The 22,714-nt window shown below is 26.2% G+C and overlaps 2 protein-coding genes across 2 annotated transcripts in view; one reads left to right on the top strand and one right to left on the bottom strand.

The window, feature by feature from the left end:
* LOC100197314 (E3 ubiquitin-protein ligase TRIM37) overlaps positions 1–6,406 on the bottom strand; it is an 88,179-nt gene extending 81,773 nt beyond the window's left edge. The window contains exon 1 of the mRNA XM_065807743.1: positions 6,334–6,406. Coding sequence (XP_065663815.1) covers positions 6,334–6,360 — 27 coding nt within the window. The 5' untranslated portion in view covers positions 6,361–6,406. The remainder of the gene's footprint in view (positions 1–6,333) is intronic.
* LOC136085896 (uncharacterized) lies at positions 1,163–3,872 on the top strand. The gene is made up of 2 exons (XM_065807739.1): positions 1,163–1,533; positions 1,642–3,872. The coding sequence occupies exons 1-2, from the start codon at positions 1,241–1,243 to the stop codon at positions 3,776–3,778; spliced, it is 2,430 nt and encodes an 809-aa protein (XP_065663811.1). The 5' UTR covers positions 1,163–1,240; the 3' UTR covers positions 3,779–3,872.
* Positions 6,407–22,714: the final 16,308 nt, after the last annotated feature.

The raw sequence follows: 22,714 nt of genomic DNA, 5'->3' as shown, positions 1-22,714 counted from the left end.
AATAAAATATCTTTTACTATCGCATACCGCTTGTACATTTAATGAAAAATATTGCTTATAACAAAAGTAGTTTCGATCGTTTTTAATAGGACATTTTAGTTGGACATAAGTGCCATTAATGCATCCAAAGACTTGTATCATGCCGAACTTTACTTCAAACTGTGAAGCTAACTTCATCATATCCTCTTTGTTTTTAGGTAGATGTAAATTTATAGGACCAATGATATTATTTATGGCATCACATACAACTTTTACAGAATTTGAAACAGTACATTGATGAATGCCAAAAACATTGGCTGTCATCCAAAGGGAACCAGTATCTTTTAAATAATAAATGGTTATTGCTAGTTTTTTGTGTGTAGTTAAAAAACGATAATTTGGACAGTTAGGTTGAGGACTTACAACAGTATCTATAATAGCAGCAAGCTCCAAGAAACACTTGTTTGTCATTCGAAAAATTCTTTTCCAGCAAGTTTCAGGGACACCAGGTCCAATCATATTTTGCCACCATAAATCAGTTCTCCCCTTTTCTACCCATAAACTTCTAGACTTTCTGTTCATAAGTCTTTGCCTGGCAAGTTTCTTCTTATGCTGCAAATTATTTTTTCGTGTGCATAAATAAGCACCAAGGGCAATATTTCGTTTGCTTTCTAATAGTTTGTAAGTAATTACTAAACCATTAAGTTGCAATATAAGTGCTATAAGTAGACTGCACTGTCGAATTATAAACAACATTAATTGTAAAATATTATTACTTTCACGAATAGACATTTTACATAAAATTTTGTTATCCCGGCCGAGTTGAAATTTAAAAACTGAAAGTTGCAGTGGGATGAAAACGGCTATGTAATAAGAAACAATTTTCAACCTGGCACCGAGCTGAATTTTCATCCCGGGTTGAATTTAACTCATGTATATATATATATATATATATATATATATATATATATATATATATATATATATATTAGGCAGGTCCGTTTTTAGGGGTCGAAAAAACTATAACTTTGCCACTTTATTTTCCCATTCTACGTTGGTATACAAGACTTTCTCTGAAAAAAATTTTGAAAAATTTCAAATTTCCTGACCTCCCTAGGGGTTTGAATATTTTATATTTAGTACATTTTTAGTGAATTTTTTTTTTTAATTTGCACTACCGGACTTATGCGGAGGTATAAACACAGCGCGCAATAATTTATTTAATGAAACTGCGCTGCGTTTGTAACTTTTTAAATTTAAAATGGCAATATCAACACGTTCAAATACTGAAATATATTTATTAGGACAAACCCACGAAATTGATTGCAGAAGTTTGCCTACGAAAGGCGACGTTTTAAGATATTTTTATCACTGCTGCAGATTACTAAATTTCAATAAAAATAAAAAACACACCGAAATTATATCTTGCCCTCTTGATATAAATCACGAGCTGCTTTGTAATGATAAAACATGTCAGCCCAAATGCGTTGTTTCTGCTCTTAGAAAACCGTGGCTTATGGGTGGTATACCACACATTAGTTGTAGAAGTATTAGGTAGCTATCGATTTAAATAATATTTATAGTTTATTACATAATTATTGATAATTATTGATATAAAAATTTAAGCTAAATGACAAATAAAAATTTGTTAATTTATTTTAGGGAAAATGTTTCCAAATTAATATATCATCACAAGAAACTGGTATCATATCGTTCAAAAAAAACGGAAACACAAAAGCTACATGAAAATAGTTTTTTGGCATTAGAAAAAGAATTGTTTGACATAGGGCACCCAAAACTTTATGAAATAATTGAAAAAGATAGAATTCGATCAAAAGATGCAAAAGAATGCGATATTTTGTTTTATGAAGACCAAAAAACTGCAAGAACAATGGTAATTGACAAAATAGACAAAATATATCAAAAAGTTTATTCCAACAGAGAGTTTCGCAAAAGGAAAGCAAAGGAGTTTGAGCAAATGGAGGAATCTACCACAAAAAACTCGAAGTTAAAACAATTTTCATCAAATAGCAATTGTATTAATGGAAATCAAGAGTTATTTTTGTTAGAAAATTTTGATAATGATAAACAATCAATGATAATTGAAAAACAATCAACTAACATAAAACGAAATAAAGTGACAGTAACAGTAGATATTGATGAACTTATCAAAAAAACGTCAATATTTTGTGGGCGTTTTGGAATTTCTGTTGGAGTACAGACAGGATTATTAGCATTATTTTTAAGATCTGGAAATATCAATCTTAATGAAGTAAAACTTTCAAAGACAAAAGTAGAAAAAATAAGAAAAGATTTATATTTAAGTGAATCAGAATTAATTAAAGAAAAAATAAAAGAAAAATGTAAAAATAGTAATTTAATTTTGCACATTGATACAAAAAAAGTTACAGCTTTAAATGAAAACTATATTTCTGAAGTAAATGAACGTCTAGCTATTGTTGTTACAAGTCCAGACTGGGATTTAAATACAAATGGAAAGCAACAGGATGAGCTGCTAGGCATAGTTGAATGTCAATCAGGAAAAGGATATGATCAAGCATTGGCATGTTTTAATGTTATAAAAAAGTTTGGAATTGAAAGCTTTATAATTGGAATTTGTGCTGACACAACAGCATGTAACACTGGTTGTAATAAGGGTTGTATAAGTATTTTAGGAGAACTTTTAAATCGACCTCTGTTAAGGCTTCTTTGTAGAAAACATTCTCAAGAACGACATATTTTACATGCAATAAATGCAATCACTAAAACAGAAAGCAAAGGTCCATCAAAATCTATTTACACAAGATTCAAAGCTGCTTGGCCAATGAATTATGAAAATGTTCAAAAAAATATGGATCAGTTATCAAAGTTTCCGTGGTGCAAAGTTAGTGGAACTCCATTAGAAGATATGGCTAAAAAAAGTTTATCTTTTTGCAAGAAAGCTTTGGAACTTCATACTTTCCCCAGAAATGATTATAAACATCTGTGTCAATATGTCATTGTTTTTCTGGAAGGAAGGGAGGCAGTTCCTGGATTTATTATACACAAACCAGCTGCTGAACATGAAGCTAGATTTATGGCAGATGCTTTATACATTTTGGCAATGAAGCTTACTCAACCAATCATAAAGTTTTTAACCCTTGAGGAAGAAATAGTATTTTCAAAGGCTGCAATATATGTAGCTTCAGTTTATGCAAAAAACTTTCTTCAATCAAGTCAAATTGCTTCTGCTGCTCATAATGATTTGTGTACGGTTAAAGAGATGATAAAAATGAAAGATTTTGATGCTGATGTCCCTCAAGCTTTTATTTCAAGCTATCTTAGACACAGTCATTATCTTTCTGAAGAAACAGTTGTTTTTTGTTTATTTGATAAAAGTCTTGACAATAAAGTTAAAGAAAAAGTTGCTCAGCAGTTATTAAAAACAAATTTACCTGAAGTCTTTAAACTTAAAAAGTTTAAGCCTGTAGAAATAAATGAAAATTCAGAACTTAATGATTACGTTGGTCAAAATTCTTGGCTAATATTTAAAATAGTTCCTTACTTATCAAAGTGGTTAGAGAGTCCACCTGATTTGTGGACTCATGATTCTGATTATAAAAATATGCAAAGGTTTATAAAGAGATTAGTCTGTGTCAATGACTGTTGTGAAAGAGCTATTAAATTGGTAAAAGACTTTATCGATTCAACAATTAAAGAGGAAAAGTTACAAGATATTTTACTGGTTTTGAAGGAACACAGAGTTAATTTTCCATTTTATAAATGTAACTGGTCCAAAGAAATACTTAATAAATTGTAAGAAAAGTTTTTATAAGAAAAATTTAACTGAATTTTTATGTATATTATTTACAAAACGTGTTTGTAAAACCTTTAGTCAAAGTATTTTACATTTTTAACAGTTTACTTTTATTTTTTATCTTTATTAAGTACAATATTTGGATTACTTATTTAACAAACTTATTAAATGCAAATTTTATTAAGTTTTTTAATGAATATTTAAGAGTATTTAGATAAATATACAATTAAAAACATAGTAAAAACCAGGTCTTTAAAAGAAACCAGGTCATATTTCAAAATGTGTTATCTCGAGAAATTTTAAATATTTCGAGCTCAAATTTTATACGAACCTTCCTAATAGTAGAGCCAACTCACCCAAAAAAAAAATTACTAGTTTTGTTGGTCTTTGATCCAATTAAGACAGCAATTTAACGAATAATTGGTCAAAAATGACTTTTTTTAAAATATTCAGGGAGGTCAGGAAAATTGAAATATTTTTAAAAATTTTTTTGGAATAGCCTTGTATATCAACGTAGAATGGGAAAATAAAGTGACAAAGTTATAGTTTTTCCGACCCCTAAAAATGGACCTGCCTAATATATATATATATATATATATATATATATATATATATATATATATATATATATATATATATATATATATATATATATATATATATATATATATATATATATATATATATATATATATATTATATTTATATAAGTATGTACTTTTTATTATAAATGTCTTTAAATAAAAAAAATCTCATATCAACTTTTTAAATAAATGATTTAATTATTTTTTCTATTTTACATTCTGCAAAGAATTGTTAAGAATCTTTTTTTTAACTTTTAAATGTGCGCACTTGTTAGATGTAAGTTGTTACTTTATTTAAAAAAGCTTTTCACATAATATTATAAAAACATTAGTAAAGATAAATGGTTCAAAGTTACTTATTCCAAACGTAATTTAGATAATCTTATCGCTATAGTTTATTATTTATTTTAGTTTTTTGTTTTGTTTTCTTTTTTTAATTTAGTTTTAGTTATTTTTATTCATTTAAGTTATTTAATTAAGTTATTTTTATTTATTTTGTCGTTACTTTTTTTTATGAAGATTTGTTCGCTTCTTTTACGATAAGTTTTTTTTCAAGCTTCTTTATAGTTAAGTTAAGATAATTATTTAATGCATTTTTAAAATGTATACAAACTTTCAAAACATATTAACAACAATGGTCAAGTTTTCAAAATTACAGAGTATTTGTGTGGTCATATTATGACATGAGACCGCAAGCCTTCCTGGCCAAGACTGTATATTCAACCCTTGGAATTTGGAAAAATTCCAAGGGTTGAATATACAGTCTTGGCCATATAGCAATTTATTGCCAACCTTTTATATAAAGGGTTATATAAAAGGTTGGCAATAAATTGCTGACCTCAAACTGTTAAAAGTCGGCATTAGGTGAAAACAAATACATATAATAAAAACTTTTATTTACCATCTTGCAAGCACAAGAATATTTATTCAACTTTAAATTGCATTAAAAAAATTTAATTAAATTTCTATATCAAATAATTTATAATTAATTTTTTACTTTTATTGTAATGATCAATTTTTTCTCTTGAAAAACGCTCATATTTTAAGCTTGAAGCAAAGACCATTATAATATAATTTAATTCTGATATATAATGTATGATTTAATTTAAAACTAATTTAAAAAAATTAAATTTTGATTTAAACTAATTTAATAAAATTAAATTTTAATAAACTTTATTCTGATAAAAAAATTTATAATTTAATTTTGATTAAAAATGTATATATCAGGCCTTGTTTTAAAGTGTTAAGCTGCCAGCAATTTACGTACAAGTTATGTACGTTTTTTTTTATATCTTAAATATAATCTAATATCTTAGTATAGTTTTTTATATCTGTTAAAAATGGTTTAAATATTGTAATATTTGTGTCTTTACTTCTACCTTTTTAAAGTATCATGTTAATTAAATAAACAATTACTAAAAGTAATATCTTAATAGTATTAAATGCATTACTTGCATATTAGATTATAACTGCAACTTAGGCTTTAAATTATAACTTTAGCTGTAAATTATAAAAGTAAGTTATTTTAAACCTGCTAAATGAGAGTAATATAAGATATTATTTAACTATGTGAGATATCATGTTAAAAAAAATGGCAATTACAAAATAATGTACAAGATACAGTTTACACTGACACAACCCCCCTTATCGCAAAATATATATATAGAACTATACAGAGAATCTATAAAACTATAACCTATCTAAAACCTTTGATTCATGTTTTCAATTGCCAACTTCTTGTTCCTTACAAAGTGTATGCTTCCTGTATACATACTGCTTTAGAAATTTTTTTTACAAGACTTATTTTGTAGCTTTTGCTACATTATAAATTTAAGGGAAAAAGGTCAATTTGATTTGTTTGGAAGTTATTCTAGTAAATAATTAAATTAAGATTATTGTAATTTATGCCACAAACAAAACACCCTTATTCCATAATGATTAGCTACTGTGATGGTGTATTATCTAAATTCAAACCTCCATTGTTCCAAATCCATTATTCATGTCAAAATATTTTGATTATGTCAATAACCCTAAAATAAAATAATAACATTTAAAAATTATTGCATGTTAATAACAATATAATTTTAATTATAATTTCAATTAATTTCAAAAATAACTCATAAATACACACAATATATTATGTAAACAGAAAGTATAATAAAAACACACATATAATAAAATTTTATCACACACACACACATACACACACTCACACACACACACACACACACACACACACACACACACACACACACAAATATATATATATATATATATATATATATATATATATATATATATATATATATATATATATATATATATATTATATATATATATATATATATATATATATATATATATATATATATATATATACATATATATATACATGCTGCTAAGGGCTTAGCATATATATATGCTATATATATATATATATATATATATATATAATACATGCTTACTTATCATATATATATATATATATATATATATATATATATATATATATATATATATATATATACATACATATATATACATATATATCTATATATATATATATATATATATATATATATATATATATATATATATATATATATATATATATATATATATATATATATATACATATATATATATATATATATACATATATATATATATATATATATATATATATATATATATATATATATATATATATATATATATATATATATAAATTATATTGTTAGTGTATTCTACAAATAGAGTGCTCAATGTTCTAAAAGAAGAGAGCAATAATAAATTAGTAAAAACACTTATCTAATTTTTGATTACTTCAACACTGTGTTTCACAATCAGTAGGTTCATCAGGAAGAATCAGATAGAATTACATATATATATATATAAATATATATATATATAAATATATATATATATAAATATATGAATATATATATATATATATATATATATTATATATATATATATATATATATATATATATATATACATGTTTTATAAGTGTTTGTGTGTTATTTCTCAAAGGATAAATTTCTCACAACTCAGAAAGTTCAATACAAAGTAACGTTTTTAAGTGAGTATTCTAAGTATGCTTAAGTAAGTTTTTTGATACATGATTTCAAAATAAAAAATTGAAAAATAACAAATTCAACATTTAAAATATTATTTTAATTTACTTTATCGTTAAAAAATTTTTATTTCTTAACAATCAGTAAATTTACATATACTATTTTCTTGAGATAAAAAAAATATTTTATAATTTTTTAAACTATAAAAGATTGAAATATTTAATACACTAATAAACTATAATATAGTTTATAAATATATGTATTAAATAATTCAATTTATAGTTTATATTATATAAACTTGTTCATAACGTACACGTATCTAACAATTTAATATCTATATACATTTAAATAATATATGTATTAAATGAAATATTTTATTTTTAATTTCTTATTTTTATCTAAGTTTCTAAGTTTTATTTTTTCAAAACATCTATGTTTTTAAGTTCACTCAAGATTTCAGAACTTCACTTAGATCTCAAAATATATAATGAAAACAAGTTGTTTTTATTTTGAGATGAATGAACCGTGTGCCGGACAAACCGAATGTTAGGTTTTTACTGTTCGAAAAAAACTGTATAAAGTAGGAGATCATTTTTGTTGTTGTTGTTCTTTATTACATTACAGTTTTTATACAAATATATAGAAAGTAAAATAAGAAAAGTTTACAACTAAAGATTATGCTAGATTAATGATAGAAATTAAATGAAAATAAAAAAGCGAAACTCGAAAAGGTCTTGTCATGAAAACCGCTAAACTTAGAGTCGATAAAAGTTGATGTAAGCTCATACAAAAGAGTTTCTTGTTAATAAAAATAGTATTTGAAGTTTTTATTAAATTAACTTTAAATATGGCAGAATCCACACTTAAGTCGTTTTTTCTTTGTTTTGCATCTTCTTCTCAGTATATCATCATTGTCTTGTCGAATTTTTCATTGTAAAAATTCGACAAGACAATTTCAGGAAATGCATTTTTGAGTAGATGAAGTCAATCTTATTTTTATTTATAAGACGTTTACATAAAAATTGTTTTTATTACCATATGATGAATATTTCCCGTTTAGCGTTTTGAAAAAAAAAACCCACAAAACATTTGTATAAACAAAAGTATACTCATAAACATATATACATTAAACACATACATACATATTACATACAAACACACATACATACAAACAAAATATTATGTATAAACAAGCGTTATCAACAATTCTGACTGCGTTTTATATTATTACATTATATTATTACATTATTACATTATATTTATATTATTACATTAATTAGGTAACCTAATTATTAGTATGAATTGCACATTCTAACATCCAGTGCAACTTTCTGTTCGGTTTCTCTATGATATCTTTCTGAATCGATTTCTTCTGACTTTTGCTCTAACTTTCTTTGTTCTTCTTAAACTAATTCTTGGTCAGCAAAGCAGATGATTATGCTCTTTAGTAAGCTAAACTTGTCTTTGCTAGGTATGTGGCCTCGAGGCTAATTGCCATATATATATAGCAATTAGCCGGAGGAAGATAAACCGCAAATCCCACACATACATACATACATACATACATACATACATACATACATACATACATACATACATACATACATACATACATACATACATACATACATACATACATACATACATACATACATACATACATACATACATACATACATACATACATACATACATACATACATACATACATACATACATACATACATACATACATAAATACATAGGGTACATGCAAAGATATGTTGCAACATTGAATAATATATATAAATGTATGTATGTAAGTATACATGTAATATACATACATACATGAAATTAAAGGAACCGTGAATTTTATTGGTGATGAATGGGAAGACAAAGTAAAGGGTGTCAATAATAAAATTGCATAAGTTTTTAAGGAAAAACTAATGTAAAAAAAATTAAAAGGAAAAAGTATTTCTAATAATACTGAACTCAAATCAAAAAGTGTAGACATTGAGGATAGAAACAAACAAAAAAACTCACGTATTGGTGAACTCATTGAAGATGCAGATGGAAAAGATTCGGTAGACACTAAATATAAAGTCAAAAAACTCTTTGTTGAAAAATTTGGAATTTCAAGTGATATTAAATTAAATGTGCTCATCGAGTTGGTAATGGTAGTTCTGAACGCAAGCGAACGATTGAGCTAAAGTTGGAAGACTTTAAAGATAAAGCGTTAGTTATGGAAAAAGCAAAAAAAAGGTAATAATGTATATATTATTGAAGATTTTAGTAAAACAATTAGAAGAATACTTAAAGAACCATATGCACAAGCAAAAACTTATAGGCAAAATGGCTATTATACAAAGGTTCTATATAATAAATTGATAGTACACGAATGTAGGCAAGAAATATAGATGTAGGTAAAATTTTGCCAACTATTTTAAAATAAGCAATATTATTACATGAGTTCTTGAATAAAATCTCAATATTTATATTATAAAGAATCAATATTTAAAGATTCAAGATTTTGAATCTTTAAATATTGATCCTTTTGAGGATTTAATCCTTTTGAGGATTTAATCCTTTTGAGGATTAACTAAATCCTTTTGAGGATTAACTTTAATATTATTAAAGAAACTCAAATAAACGTAATGAAAACATCATATTTTGATCCTTATAATTTTAAATTAAAAAAGATATTATTTCTTTTCCTATATTACATTTAGACATAAAAAGCATGCGTCAAAACTTTGAAAATACTAAAGACTTTTTAGATATTATAAACTACACGTTCGAAGTCATAGCTGTGGCATGAAACAGAAAATCCAATCGATTCAAACTCTAATTATACCTTGCCAAATTACAAAATAGTTTGCCAACCACGAGGAAATCAAAAGGAAAATATGTATTTATATAAATAAGATAAAAAAAAAAAATTATGTTTAGTAAATGAAAACTATTAGTCTTTTTATTGAAATAAATAATATCAAAAATAAAAATACTATAATTGGATGTGTTTACCATCCACCATGGGGAAAAACCAGATTGTTTCAAAATTTTATTGAAAAGTGTGTTTTAAAAATAAACAACGAAAAAAAACAATTATGTATAACCGGAGATTCAAATTTAAACGTGCTGAATTACGCCAACTTTCCAAAAACTAATTTTATTTTTTGATATTTTGTTTAGATACAATGTCTTGATAGTACTTAATAAACCTACGTGTGTTAATAAAACCTTAAAAACTGCAGTTGATAATATATTTATCAACGATTACTTAGAAACGTCATTTCAGTCACGCATTTTTAAAACAGATATAAGCGATCATTTCCCGATCTACATTACTATAAAATTATAAAAACGTAGCTTAACCATTACTAATACAAATAAACTATCGAATAAATTAAATACTAAAAATTGGAATGATGTCTATAATTGTCATAAAACAAACTAGGGTTATTCGCCGAAAAACAATGTTTACGAAAATTTCGCATTTTTATGTTTCGTATTTCAAATTGATTGGGAAAGATGTACATGCGCAAGTTCACCTTCCATAACGCATTATACGAAAAAGTATAATAATTCTGTGATATTAAAAATATAAAAAAAATCATTTTGAAAGAATACTTGCGAAACAGTTCCTTACGGAAGGAGCATTTTGGAATGTGCACTTATGGAAAAGACTCAAAAGCATTCACTGTTATACAAAAAAAAAAAAAAAGTTATTATTTAAATAAATATAACCTTTTTAATATAGAAATAATCATGTTATATGTATAAAATATTTAATGATTTTTTTTTTTACCTTTTATTTAACCTTAAATTGAAAAAATTACAAATGTGTTTATAATTTTACAAAATTTGGTTTGTTGTCACTAGTATAGTTAAAAACTAATCATTGGAGTGACACCATAATAAAATAAACAAATAAAGCAAAAATAAACAAGCAACAAAAAGTAATAATATAAGTAGTGACAAAAAAAAATCAATAAAAAGCAGAAAAATAACTATTAAAAAAGCAAGACTAATAACACAAAAAAAAGAAGGAAAAAGTGAATGAGCTGATATGAGAGATAAAAATTGAATGAGAAAGTGACAAATCCATAAACTTTTGGTGGGATTGAGGGGGGGGGGGGGGAAAGAGTGATGTTGAAATATTTTTGTCTTTCGTATACATTACATCTTTCTCTTCACAAGTATGAGTTTTCCATTCACCGTGAGGATACAATTATAAACGTACTTATAAAACCGGAATCATCTATTTCACCGAGTATTGCAATTGATATTTTTAAAGGTTTTTTAGCTAGATTATAAAAAATTTGTTAAGAACATAACATTCAAGATGAAATCAATTTTCTTATTAAGATTTTTTTATTGAAAATGGACATTGAGTAAACAATATTCAGATAGAGCTAAAAATTATAAATACTCCACAAATCTAGTTATTTTACCATGGGTCCCAAAATTAGGCCTTGTTCTTAGAAAATAATTTTGTATAGTTGGCGTTAAAACAGTCTTCCGTTTTGGTAATCCCTTGATCAATATACTTTGCCGAAACAAGTCTAAACTTTCTCCGAACAGTCATCCACGAGTTTACCAGCTTGATTGCACATGTGGTGCATGTTATATTGGTGAAACAAGAAAAAAGATTTCCACACCAATTCAAGAACATAAAAGTAATGTTACAAAAGTCAATTGGGATACATTTGGAGTTGTAGAACATTCACAACATTGTAATGGTAAAATAAACTGTGAGAACCCTAAATCAGTTTCTATTATTTCAAACAGCTACACAAGATAAAATTCGCGAGGCTATTGAATTACAACGTGTGCAATGTTCAAAATCTAAGAAAAGTGTTTTAAATAGTGACAATGGCAATTTGGCGATGACTTACCATTGGAAACCACTTTTTGTAAAATTAAAAAATTTGAATATCTTGCGTTTCAATGACATTTGGCTTCGCAAAAATAGAGAATTACTATTTATATTCTTATATATAAAAATCCAGTAAAATATTCGGTATAAATATTGTATAAATATTGCTATTTTTTAATATTGTTATTATTATTATTGTTGCTATTGTTGCTATTATTACTATTAATATTATTGTTATTATTACTATTAATATTATTACAATGATTACTATTATTATTATTATTATTATTATTATTATTATTATTATTATTATTAATAGAATTGTTATCTTTATCATTTGTATTATTATTATTTTGATTATTATTACCAATAGCTAGAGTTTTTATTATTATTGCCTATTATTATTACCGATACTTATATTACTACATTATTTACAATGTTGTTACTGTATATTATTATATTCTACTCCTCTTTTATTGCTGTATTTTAATTAGGTATGTAAAACTCTTTTATTCTAGATAGATTTATAAAAGAAATTTGAATTATGTTCTAAATTATCAAACTTCTTACTTTATTATTATTCCAAAAGTTTTTCGTTTAAGTATTGTACTGTTTTACGTTGTTGTTTTTTTTTGTGTGTGTGCGTGTTTTTTATGTGTGCTTTTTGTGTTTTTTTGTGCTTTTTGTTTTTTTAGTTTGGTGTTTTAGTTTCTTATTATGATGTTTACTTAAAATTAGTACTTGTACTATATGTAAATATTCCATGAAATGTAAAATCTATTTTAGAATACATTTAATTTTAATTTAATTTTAATTTGAAATTTAAATGTTGAAATTGGTAATCATTGACATCCATTGCATTGGCCTAAGTAATACTTTCATCACTGTTAAAATTCTGCAATATTAAAAAGAAATTCACGGAAGTACTTAAAATAAATTTAATTATTATAAAAACAAATAAATTAGCAAAATAATAAAATACACAAATATCTTTTTACCGTGCTAGCGTTTTTGGAAAACATACATCGCTTTAAATTGTAGCATGTGCAAACTGTAGCCCTCTTACAGAAGCAACTTCAATCTCGATACAAAACATTAAATTTTCTGTCTGTGTGCAGCTGATGCAATTTCATAGTGCCTGTAATAGCCTTTGATATTTTGGAACATTTTGAGTCAAAAGAAGTAATTTTGGATCCCTCAATATAGTAAAACTCGAATTATTGAATGTCCATTGTTAAGAAAATTATATAAACTTTCTACATTTGGAAGGTCACAACCCATATTAAGCAATTGATCTGCCTGACGTTTCACAGATCCTCCTGTCGCATCTGGTGCTCTTAAGCCATGCCCACTTTCAAAAAAATTCCAACTGGCTAAATTAAATTTTAATTTTTGGGTTATCTATTTTGAGTTCAATTAGCACGGGTTCCAGATGTACCCATATAAAAGGAGGATCGTGCCTCAAAGAGTCGGATATAGTTGTAAATGACTGATGTCCATCCATTTTATAAATTACTCCTGTATGCAATGTAGCTTGTTTGTGACTTGCTCCAAAATGTGAAGATTGAATTGCAGCAAAATTCTTGCACACATAGTTCTCAGAAAAATCTATATCTATAACAGCTTCGTTCAAATTTACTGTTTCTTTTAATTGTTTGTACATTCTGAACTGGTGTCTTATTATAAAAACATGCTTGCATAGCTCGTTTTGAATTGATTCACAGAACTTTAACTTAAGATCGTTAAGTGTTCCACGCTTCACACTTTTCCTGATAACATTTGTTGTTTTATTTTCTCACATCTTTTCGTATTCCTGTTTTTCTTTTTCCCACTGGAACCAAACTATAATACCTTCATCTTTAAGCAATCCTTTTACTTGAAATTGAACACGAGACTTAAAACAAATGTTACATTCTCTGAGCATGCATTCTCTTCTATCACAACTACAACAAACTTATTTCACTACTTCTTCAATATTTTTTTCTTTCACAGATTAACAAAACACACAGGTTAATAAGTTTATCACAAAGTAATTGTATGTTCTCTTGTTTTTTGCACAGACATCTATCTCTATCTTTAGCCGACGGTTTGCGGACAAAAAATGGGCGATAACGAGTAAACGTTGTATATGAAATGTTGTTTCTCGTATATTCCGCGCTAAATTTTTCATAAAGGTTTATTAATGAATCGAGTAGTCGTCGCTTTTGTTTTTTATCTTTATTTTTTGTTACAGTCTGTTTCTTTCCAGTTGTTATTCTGGAACTGTCATCACGTGTAAGAAACTCTCTGATCAAATCCTGTGTTTCAGCATCAAGCGATGCAGTGCCACGATGGCATTTGCTGTTTGGAGTTGTACTTTTTGATAAAAAAAGAAGAGTTTGGGGTTTTATTACCTGCTAATAAATTTGACATCCTGCTTGTTTCATTTGTAAGAAAACCGTTTTCTACAGAAGAAGTAGATGATCTATCAGTGGTTGCAGGTGAATTTGCTTGTAAAGCAGGCAGGAAACTTTTAAGCCTTAACCAATGTTTTTTGTATTTTTGGGCTGAACAAATAGCCGTTTTCAACTCGTCCGTTAATGTTTGTTGTTTTCTATAAGCCTTTGTTTTTCGGTAAGCAACCTTTGCTCTACCTCTTTGTTTGCGTTCGTTATTCCTACTCAACTCGCGTTCCGGTCACTCTGATAAAGATGTTTTAATCTTTCTTTTTGCAGCTCTAAATTTTGCTTTCTAGACGCGCCAACAACGACGAACAATTCGTTTTTTTCTTTCTGATTATTCTGATATCACTTTAACCTTCTTCTACTCACGCCGCATATGCCAACGTTTGCGTTCTTTTTCACGAAATATGTCTGCATTTTTTTCTAATTGTCTGTCTCGAAACGCTTTCTGAATTTCAGCACGAGATTTCTTTGAAGTTTTCATGTTATATGCCTAGTTGTATTTCTTTTGGAAAAATAGTATAGTAACTGTAATTGTTAATACACCAAAAGTTTATCCAAACAATAAATTTAACCAAACAATAAATGAAATCCTAATACTAAAATACTTACAAATTACTCTTTCAATAACTTGAAAGTAAAAGAACGCAGCGTACATATGGTAATCATATTTAACGCTGCAGTAAGTCTCTAATGGTTGACGTGTTTATTTAATGCAGAAAATAGTTTAAAGCTTTTGATTTTTTTTATCTTCGTGATGTCAGCTACGTTATGTTGTTGTCAACTCCGTTATTAAGAGGAAATCACGGAGTTGACAGTAACGGAGTAAACATAATTATACATAATTAATAATATCTCATTATTACTCATTGAAAAACATCTTTAAAATCTTTTATTGCTATATTGTCCAAAAGATTTAAAGAGTACTAAAACACGCCATATAGAAATTTGTAATTTTACGGAATAAAAAAGCGTAACGGAGTAGACTTCGAATAAGAATATCATTTTTATATAAATAATGCTTGCAGCACGATATAACTTTAAATGTTAATAAATTCCATAGAACTGGACTTTTTTTCATTATTTTATTAAGTAAATAAGTAGAAACTACAAACCTGTGACTATTTTAGAATGTAATAACGGAGTGGTCAAATAATGTGGGGACAGCAAGTTTTTGACAAGAGCTACAACAGGATATGGTGTAAATCAATACATGTATTAAAATACCATATATTAGCATGTCTTAAGCACCAAATTATGTCCCCGATTAGCCTTAATACAAAAAAAAATTATTGAGTATAACAATATAGTCCTAGATACATCTACAGAGTGGACATTTTTGATTAACATTTGTGCACACAAAATTTTAAATTATAGTTGGAAATATCCGATAAAATGTTAGTTTATATTAACGATTTATTACTACCCACGGTGCTGTTTTTTATGTTACTTGTACAAGAATTGCGTTTTTATAGCTGTAGGACAAAATTTCAGCTACGGAGTTGACGGAATGAGAAGATGACTCAAAAAAAAATTACGGGTTTCTATAGGCATTCAATAACTATAGAATCTAAGATGGATAAAAATTGTAATAAAAATAAACTTAGAAGGTGGTTTTAATTAGTGTTGTTACAACTTTTAAATAATTTGACTGTCGACTAATATATTTTCAAAAGTCAACTAAAATCGACTGATGTATTTTTGAAATCGACCAAGTCGACTAAAAGTCGATTTAGTAAAATTATGGGAATAAATATTTTTTTCAAAATAAATTGCAATAAAAATTATAAAGTACAAGACTAACATCACGTGATGTTAAAATATAGAAAGCGAATATACTAAAGTATACTCGCTTTCTGTATTTTAACATCATATTATTTAAAAAATAATGGAGCAAAACAAAGCGAGAGCGAGGCCACTTTGACAACGCAACAATTTATTTATAAATCGCATATAAAATTATCACTCTCCAGTAAAAATTTCATTATATATTGAATTATTACTCCCATTATGAGATTTTTATTCTCATAAAATGTTTTGCGGTAAAATTTTTTTTTTTGTAACCAAATAACGTTGTATTTTGTGAATGCTTTTAAACGTTTTAATTACTACGATTTTATGAGAAGCAATAACGAAGAGAGTATTTAAACAAAAATATTGAAACCTTTGTAATTTATTCGGCGGTGACATATATATTGTTAAAAATTTAATGATACATGCTAACTTTGTCAACGTTTATAATTTAAAAAATTATAAAAAGGTATACATCCAAAGACAGCTAATAGTAAAGGATAGGGCTGTACCGGATTTAATTTTTCAAACTTCAGCCGGAGCCGGATTTCGAAACAAAATAACATAATTACCCTCTTCACTGTAACTTTATTGAAAGTATAATTAACTACATTTGTGTCTTTACTTTTTTTTTCTTTCAATTTCATTTAGGTGCCCCAAGAAGTCCTTACGGTCTTATCACAGAGCTCCGTGGATGAGCATTTAATTGGAAGTTCACTACTCCTTCTTAACCGATGTGGCAAAACTTGCCCAGTGGTGGGGTTTCAACCATGGATCCTTTGTTTCTGAGGCAAGTGCGCTAATACTGCGTTATGATTATTTCAGTAAATGGGTAGAGGCTGAACCTCTTTTTGATTAAAAACTGCATAAAGTCTATGGCTTTTTTCTTGTATTAACAAATATGTAGCTGTTTTGCAATTCAGATTAACGATCGAGGTCGTAAATTTGTAAATTAGCTATCGAATGAACTTCACAATAAAACTGGGACTACCTACTCAATGCAACCATAGTCATAATATATAACTAGTCTGGATGCAACAATAGTCATAATATATAACTAGTCTACTATTGTATATAGTTTAGAATTATTTATTTGATATTCTAGCTGAGAGTAATAGTTACAGTGCGACAAAAGGTATAAAATCTTCCATAAAAATAATTTTTGCACAACAATTTATCTGATAAAAAATAGACTTGCATAATTTCTTATTGATATTATTTCATTTTAATTTCTTTTTTGATATTTATACTTTACATTTCAAGCAAAAGATTGTTTCTTTGTTTTAATTAAAGTTTTTTATAATATTAAAAAGATGCAAATTAATAACGTGCTTTTATTTTGATTAGGTATGGTGAGTTAGACTGTTTACTCTTGATATTTTTAAAAATGATAAGATACTAAACCTCAAGAATTGATGTTTAAATTTTGAGTCATAAACTAAAAGCTAGTGCAAATATATCAACACAACATATTTAAAATAGAAACATATAAAGGTTAGTTTTTAATATAAATTATTATCTAGTAGATAATGATATCTACAAATATTACTATTTATGTAAATTAAGGCGAAATTTTATCAGTTTATATTTATCAAAGTATTTCTTAGAAGCATAAAGTGATCAACACTTAATGCTTCTAAGAAATAATGTTCTTTTTGTAAAATTATTTTTAAACTAATGTATGCACTGACTATTTTAGTCCTAAAGTTAATATTTTATCTTGCTATTTGATATATTAGCGGATTGGTTGGGTTACATATTGTTCTTTCCTGATTTTTTACAAATATAATGTAGATGTATGTTTTTGAAGTTCCATGCTTTTTTTAAGGGTAGTTTTTGAACAAATGTTGATAGATTTTAGTGTCCTTAAGTAAATCTGCTTTATTTTGCATTTAATTTTAAGATTCCTTACACTCAGTAATAATGCGCTTTTGAATAGCTGTACTGTCATTATTGGTCTGTGTTCTACATTTAAGCCAATTCTTAGGTAAAGAATAAGAGGTTAAGAAATTATTTGATATTTTTAATTTATATGAGATTTAATAAATTATTCTTGTTGAGAATGGAAGTATCACAACTTATTATATTTTATTAAAGCTTCAAAACTTATCAACCTTCTTTTAAATTAGTTTTATACAAAAAATAAATAGAACATAGAAAAAAATAAAAGTGTTTGCAATAAACAACCCTTGAAATATAAATGCCTAACTAGTGGTGTGCAAAGAACTTTTGCATATAACAACTGCGCAAATATTCAGTCCTTGAATATATTGTCAACTTATGATATACTATTAAATTTATATGCATACATTAATGCAATCAAATTGTTTAATATAACTCTGGTACCATCTCATTTTTTGTTAGAATTAAAGAAACAGCTTTGAGCATAGCTAAAAGCATTTTTAACGCCTACAAAAAACGTGGATATTTTTTTTCAGTGAGCAAATCCAACTTTTCCTGTTATTGTAAAATCCTGACCCAATTTATTTAAAATAAGCCTCCTTTGTGAATGATTAACTAAAAGTGAATGCAATAGAAAAACTTTATTAAAATGCAGAAAATTTTATTTATGTTTTTTAGTCAAAAATAGATTTTTTTGAAGCTTTATGGATTCATACTTTTTAATTTTTTAAAAGCTTGTTAAATAAGCACAGATCAGAAATTGACCTTTTAGATTTAAAACCCTGCACAGGGTTGCCACTATAATTTTAAAAACTTTTCCCTGAGTTTTCCCTAAGTATTCCTTGAGAAAAATGATGTCTTGGTCCTGAGTTTAGCTTTTTATATTACCTACGTTTTCCCTGAGTTTTCCATATTATTTCCGGAATCCGTGCCATTTAGACAAGGAAAACCTGGAAAACCCTGTATATATATATAATATATATATATATATATATATATATATATATATATATATATATATATATATAGCTGGAATGACCCTCAATGGAGTTAGATTAGTTTTAGCACTATTAAATGCAAAGAAGAAACTTATTGATAAAGTTTCTTATTAAAACCTGTTTTTTGTGTTCAATTTTAGAATTGATAAAAAATATTTGCATTGTTTCATTGTATTTAGTACATTTAGAATCTAATTAAATGATATATATTATATATATATATATATATATATATATATATATATATATACATATATATATATATATATATATATATATATATATATATATATATATATATATATATATATATATATATAAACACACACACACATATATGTATATATATACATATTTATAAAAATATAAACATACATATATATATTTACAAAAATATACATATATATATAAATGTATATTATGTATATATATATATATATATATATATATATATATATATATATATATATATATATAAATATATATATATATATATATATATATATATATATATATATATATATATATATATCATTTAATTAGATTCTAAATGTACTAAATACAATGAAACAATGCAAATATTTTTTATCAATTCTAAAATTGAACACAAAAACAGGTTTTAATAAGAAACTTTATCAATAAGTTTCTTCTTTGCATTTAATAGTGCTAAAACTAATCTAACTCCATTGAGGGTCATTCCAGCTTAATTCAATTTATGCTCGGCACCATGCCATCTCAGATTTTGCTGATTTTTGGAATACAAGCTTGAATTAATGAAAGAAAACTTCACTCCAAATTTTAGCGTCTAACTCCTTACGGTTTCAGAGATATTGATACTTGGTCCCAATCTCTTTTTTAACTTTATTTTTCAGCGCCATTAATTTTTTTGGCTCATTGCATGAGCCAAAAAAATTAATGGCGCTGCATTGCATGAGCCAAAAATGGCAAAAATTGCATGAGCCAAAAATGGCGCATTGCATGAGCCAAAAAAATTAATGGCGCTGAAAAATAAAGTTAAAGCTAATTGTGTCATTGCTCATTTGACACAATTAGCTTTAACTTATGAAATACTTGTTTAATAGTGGTAAAAATTTCTACCTAACTATTTTTTAGGGTGAAAAACTTAAAAATGATGGCTAAAGCACACAAAAATTTAAGCTACTATATGAAAATTCAATTTCAAAATGGTGTAACACTTTTTGTAAGATTTTTGATACCCCGTACAAAAAAATGTTTATCTTGAGATGCCTAAAAGATAAAATTCTAAAAATTTTTCCTAATGTTTTATATGTAACAAACTCCATAATACAAAAAAACTGCAGGGGTTTTCTTTTTTAAATCAGATTTATTTCTATTCAAAGTTTTATACAAAAGTTAGGAAAAAATTGTTATTTTATAATGAAAAAAAATTATTTGCATTTATTTTTTGCATTTTTTTAAAAGATTTTTTGAATCTTGCTGTCTCAGGTGCAGTTGTAACATATAAACTTGTTTGCATTTCACATCTAAGATCATTATGTTTAATAGCTAAAGGATTTTCTACTTTCAAATCTTTAAACAATAATTATTTTAAATTGTTTCTTATAGAACTAAAAAATATGAATGATAAAAAAATATGTTCAATTGGAATAACAAATAAAGAAATTTGTAACAAACAAACATATGTAAAATCCCATGATATCAAGAAAGTTTCAAGTCAATTTGATGAAAATGCAACGGTTTGCCTACACCATGAATATGTTTATTTAAAACGTTATTCCGCAATCCACATAACTTGCTGTGATTCACATTTAATTTGATTCACACAAAGGAAAAAGAAGAAAAGGTATTATTACTTAATCATGAAACTTTTTGAAAACTTTATTGTAATTTTATATAAGTTATATATATTTTTACAAAATATTCACTGAAGCAGTAGTTATCACTCATGTTTTTAGGAGGATGTAAAGAAATTAATAAGCAACTTGCTGGGAAATTGAAAAATATTGGTATTTATGTTATTCCTAGAGAAAAGATATGTCCCTCATGTATGATTAAATTGATGTCATTTAAGGATGATGGACAAAGAGAACCAACTTGTAGCCAGGTTTATGAAGATGAAGATAATGAACTTAATATAAACGAGTTGTTAAAAAAAAATCTTAATTCTTCTTTGACGACTATGAACTTAAGTCCTCTCAAAATGCATGCAGTAAATAGTCACTCTAGAGTTGCTCTTGGCAAAAAAAAATTGTTACATGTTCAAAAAACAGTAAAGTTAGGCATTGCAAGGACTTTAAATATAGATCCTGAAGAGTTAAGCCAAGAAGATTCCTTCAATAAATTATCTAAGAAAGTCAAAGGTAAAGCAAATGACATGGATATACTTATTAGAAAAATCAAAGAAAAAATGTTAATTTCCAATCGTAATCAGAAAATTCAACTACTAACACTGGTTCCAATTTCTTGGTTTCACAAAGATATAGAAAAAGAATTTAATGTTACTAATTACATGGTGCAGATATCACGCAAATTGCTGCAGAAAAATGGTATTTTATCTTTTCCTGAAAAAAAAAGGAAAGAATACACCACAAGAATCAGTAGATAAAATTATTGAATTTTATTGTAATGATGAAAATAGCAGACTAATGTCTGGCAAAAAAGATTTTGTTAGTATAGCTTGAAGATCTCACATGCAAAAGCGTTTGATTCTCTCAAATCTAAAAGAGCTATATGCAAAGTTTAAAACCTGTTATCCAGATATAAAGACTTGTTTTTCTAACTTTTGCTCACATCGTCCAAAATGGTACATTACAGTAGAAGCATCTGGTACGCATACAGTATGTGTGTGCACCAACCATCAAAATGTTAAGTTAATGATTAGTGCAGTTGAATTATCAAAGGATTATCACGAACTTATTGATATACTTGTTTGTAGTAGGGCTAACAAGAATTGCATGATACATCGTTGCCCAATGTGCCCAGAAGATTCTGCATTAGTACATTATCTTGAAAATGAGTTATACTCTCAAGACGATATTGATGAAGATGATGATTATTGTATAGATTATTAACAATGGAAAACAACAGACAGATCTGAGCTATTAAGTCTAACAGAAACAACAAGTAGCTTTATTAATTTCTGGAAAAATAAGTTACAAAAACTTACTGTTCATTCTTACATTGCAAAAAGTCAAGCTGCTTCTTTAAGAAAGTTAAAAAATGAATTAAGTAGTACTGAGGTTGTTGTCCTTTTAGATTTCTCAGAAAATTATGAGTTTGTTGTACAAGACGAAATACAAAGTT

The sequence above is a fragment of the Hydra vulgaris genome, chromosome 10 (assembly GCF_038396675.1).
Source record: "Hydra vulgaris chromosome 10, alternate assembly HydraT2T_AEP".
NCBI lineage: Eukaryota > Metazoa > Cnidaria > Hydrozoa > Anthoathecata > Hydridae > Hydra > Hydra vulgaris.
Note: the sequence above shows the minus strand (reverse complement) of the source record. Positions and strands in the feature narration are given on the sequence as shown.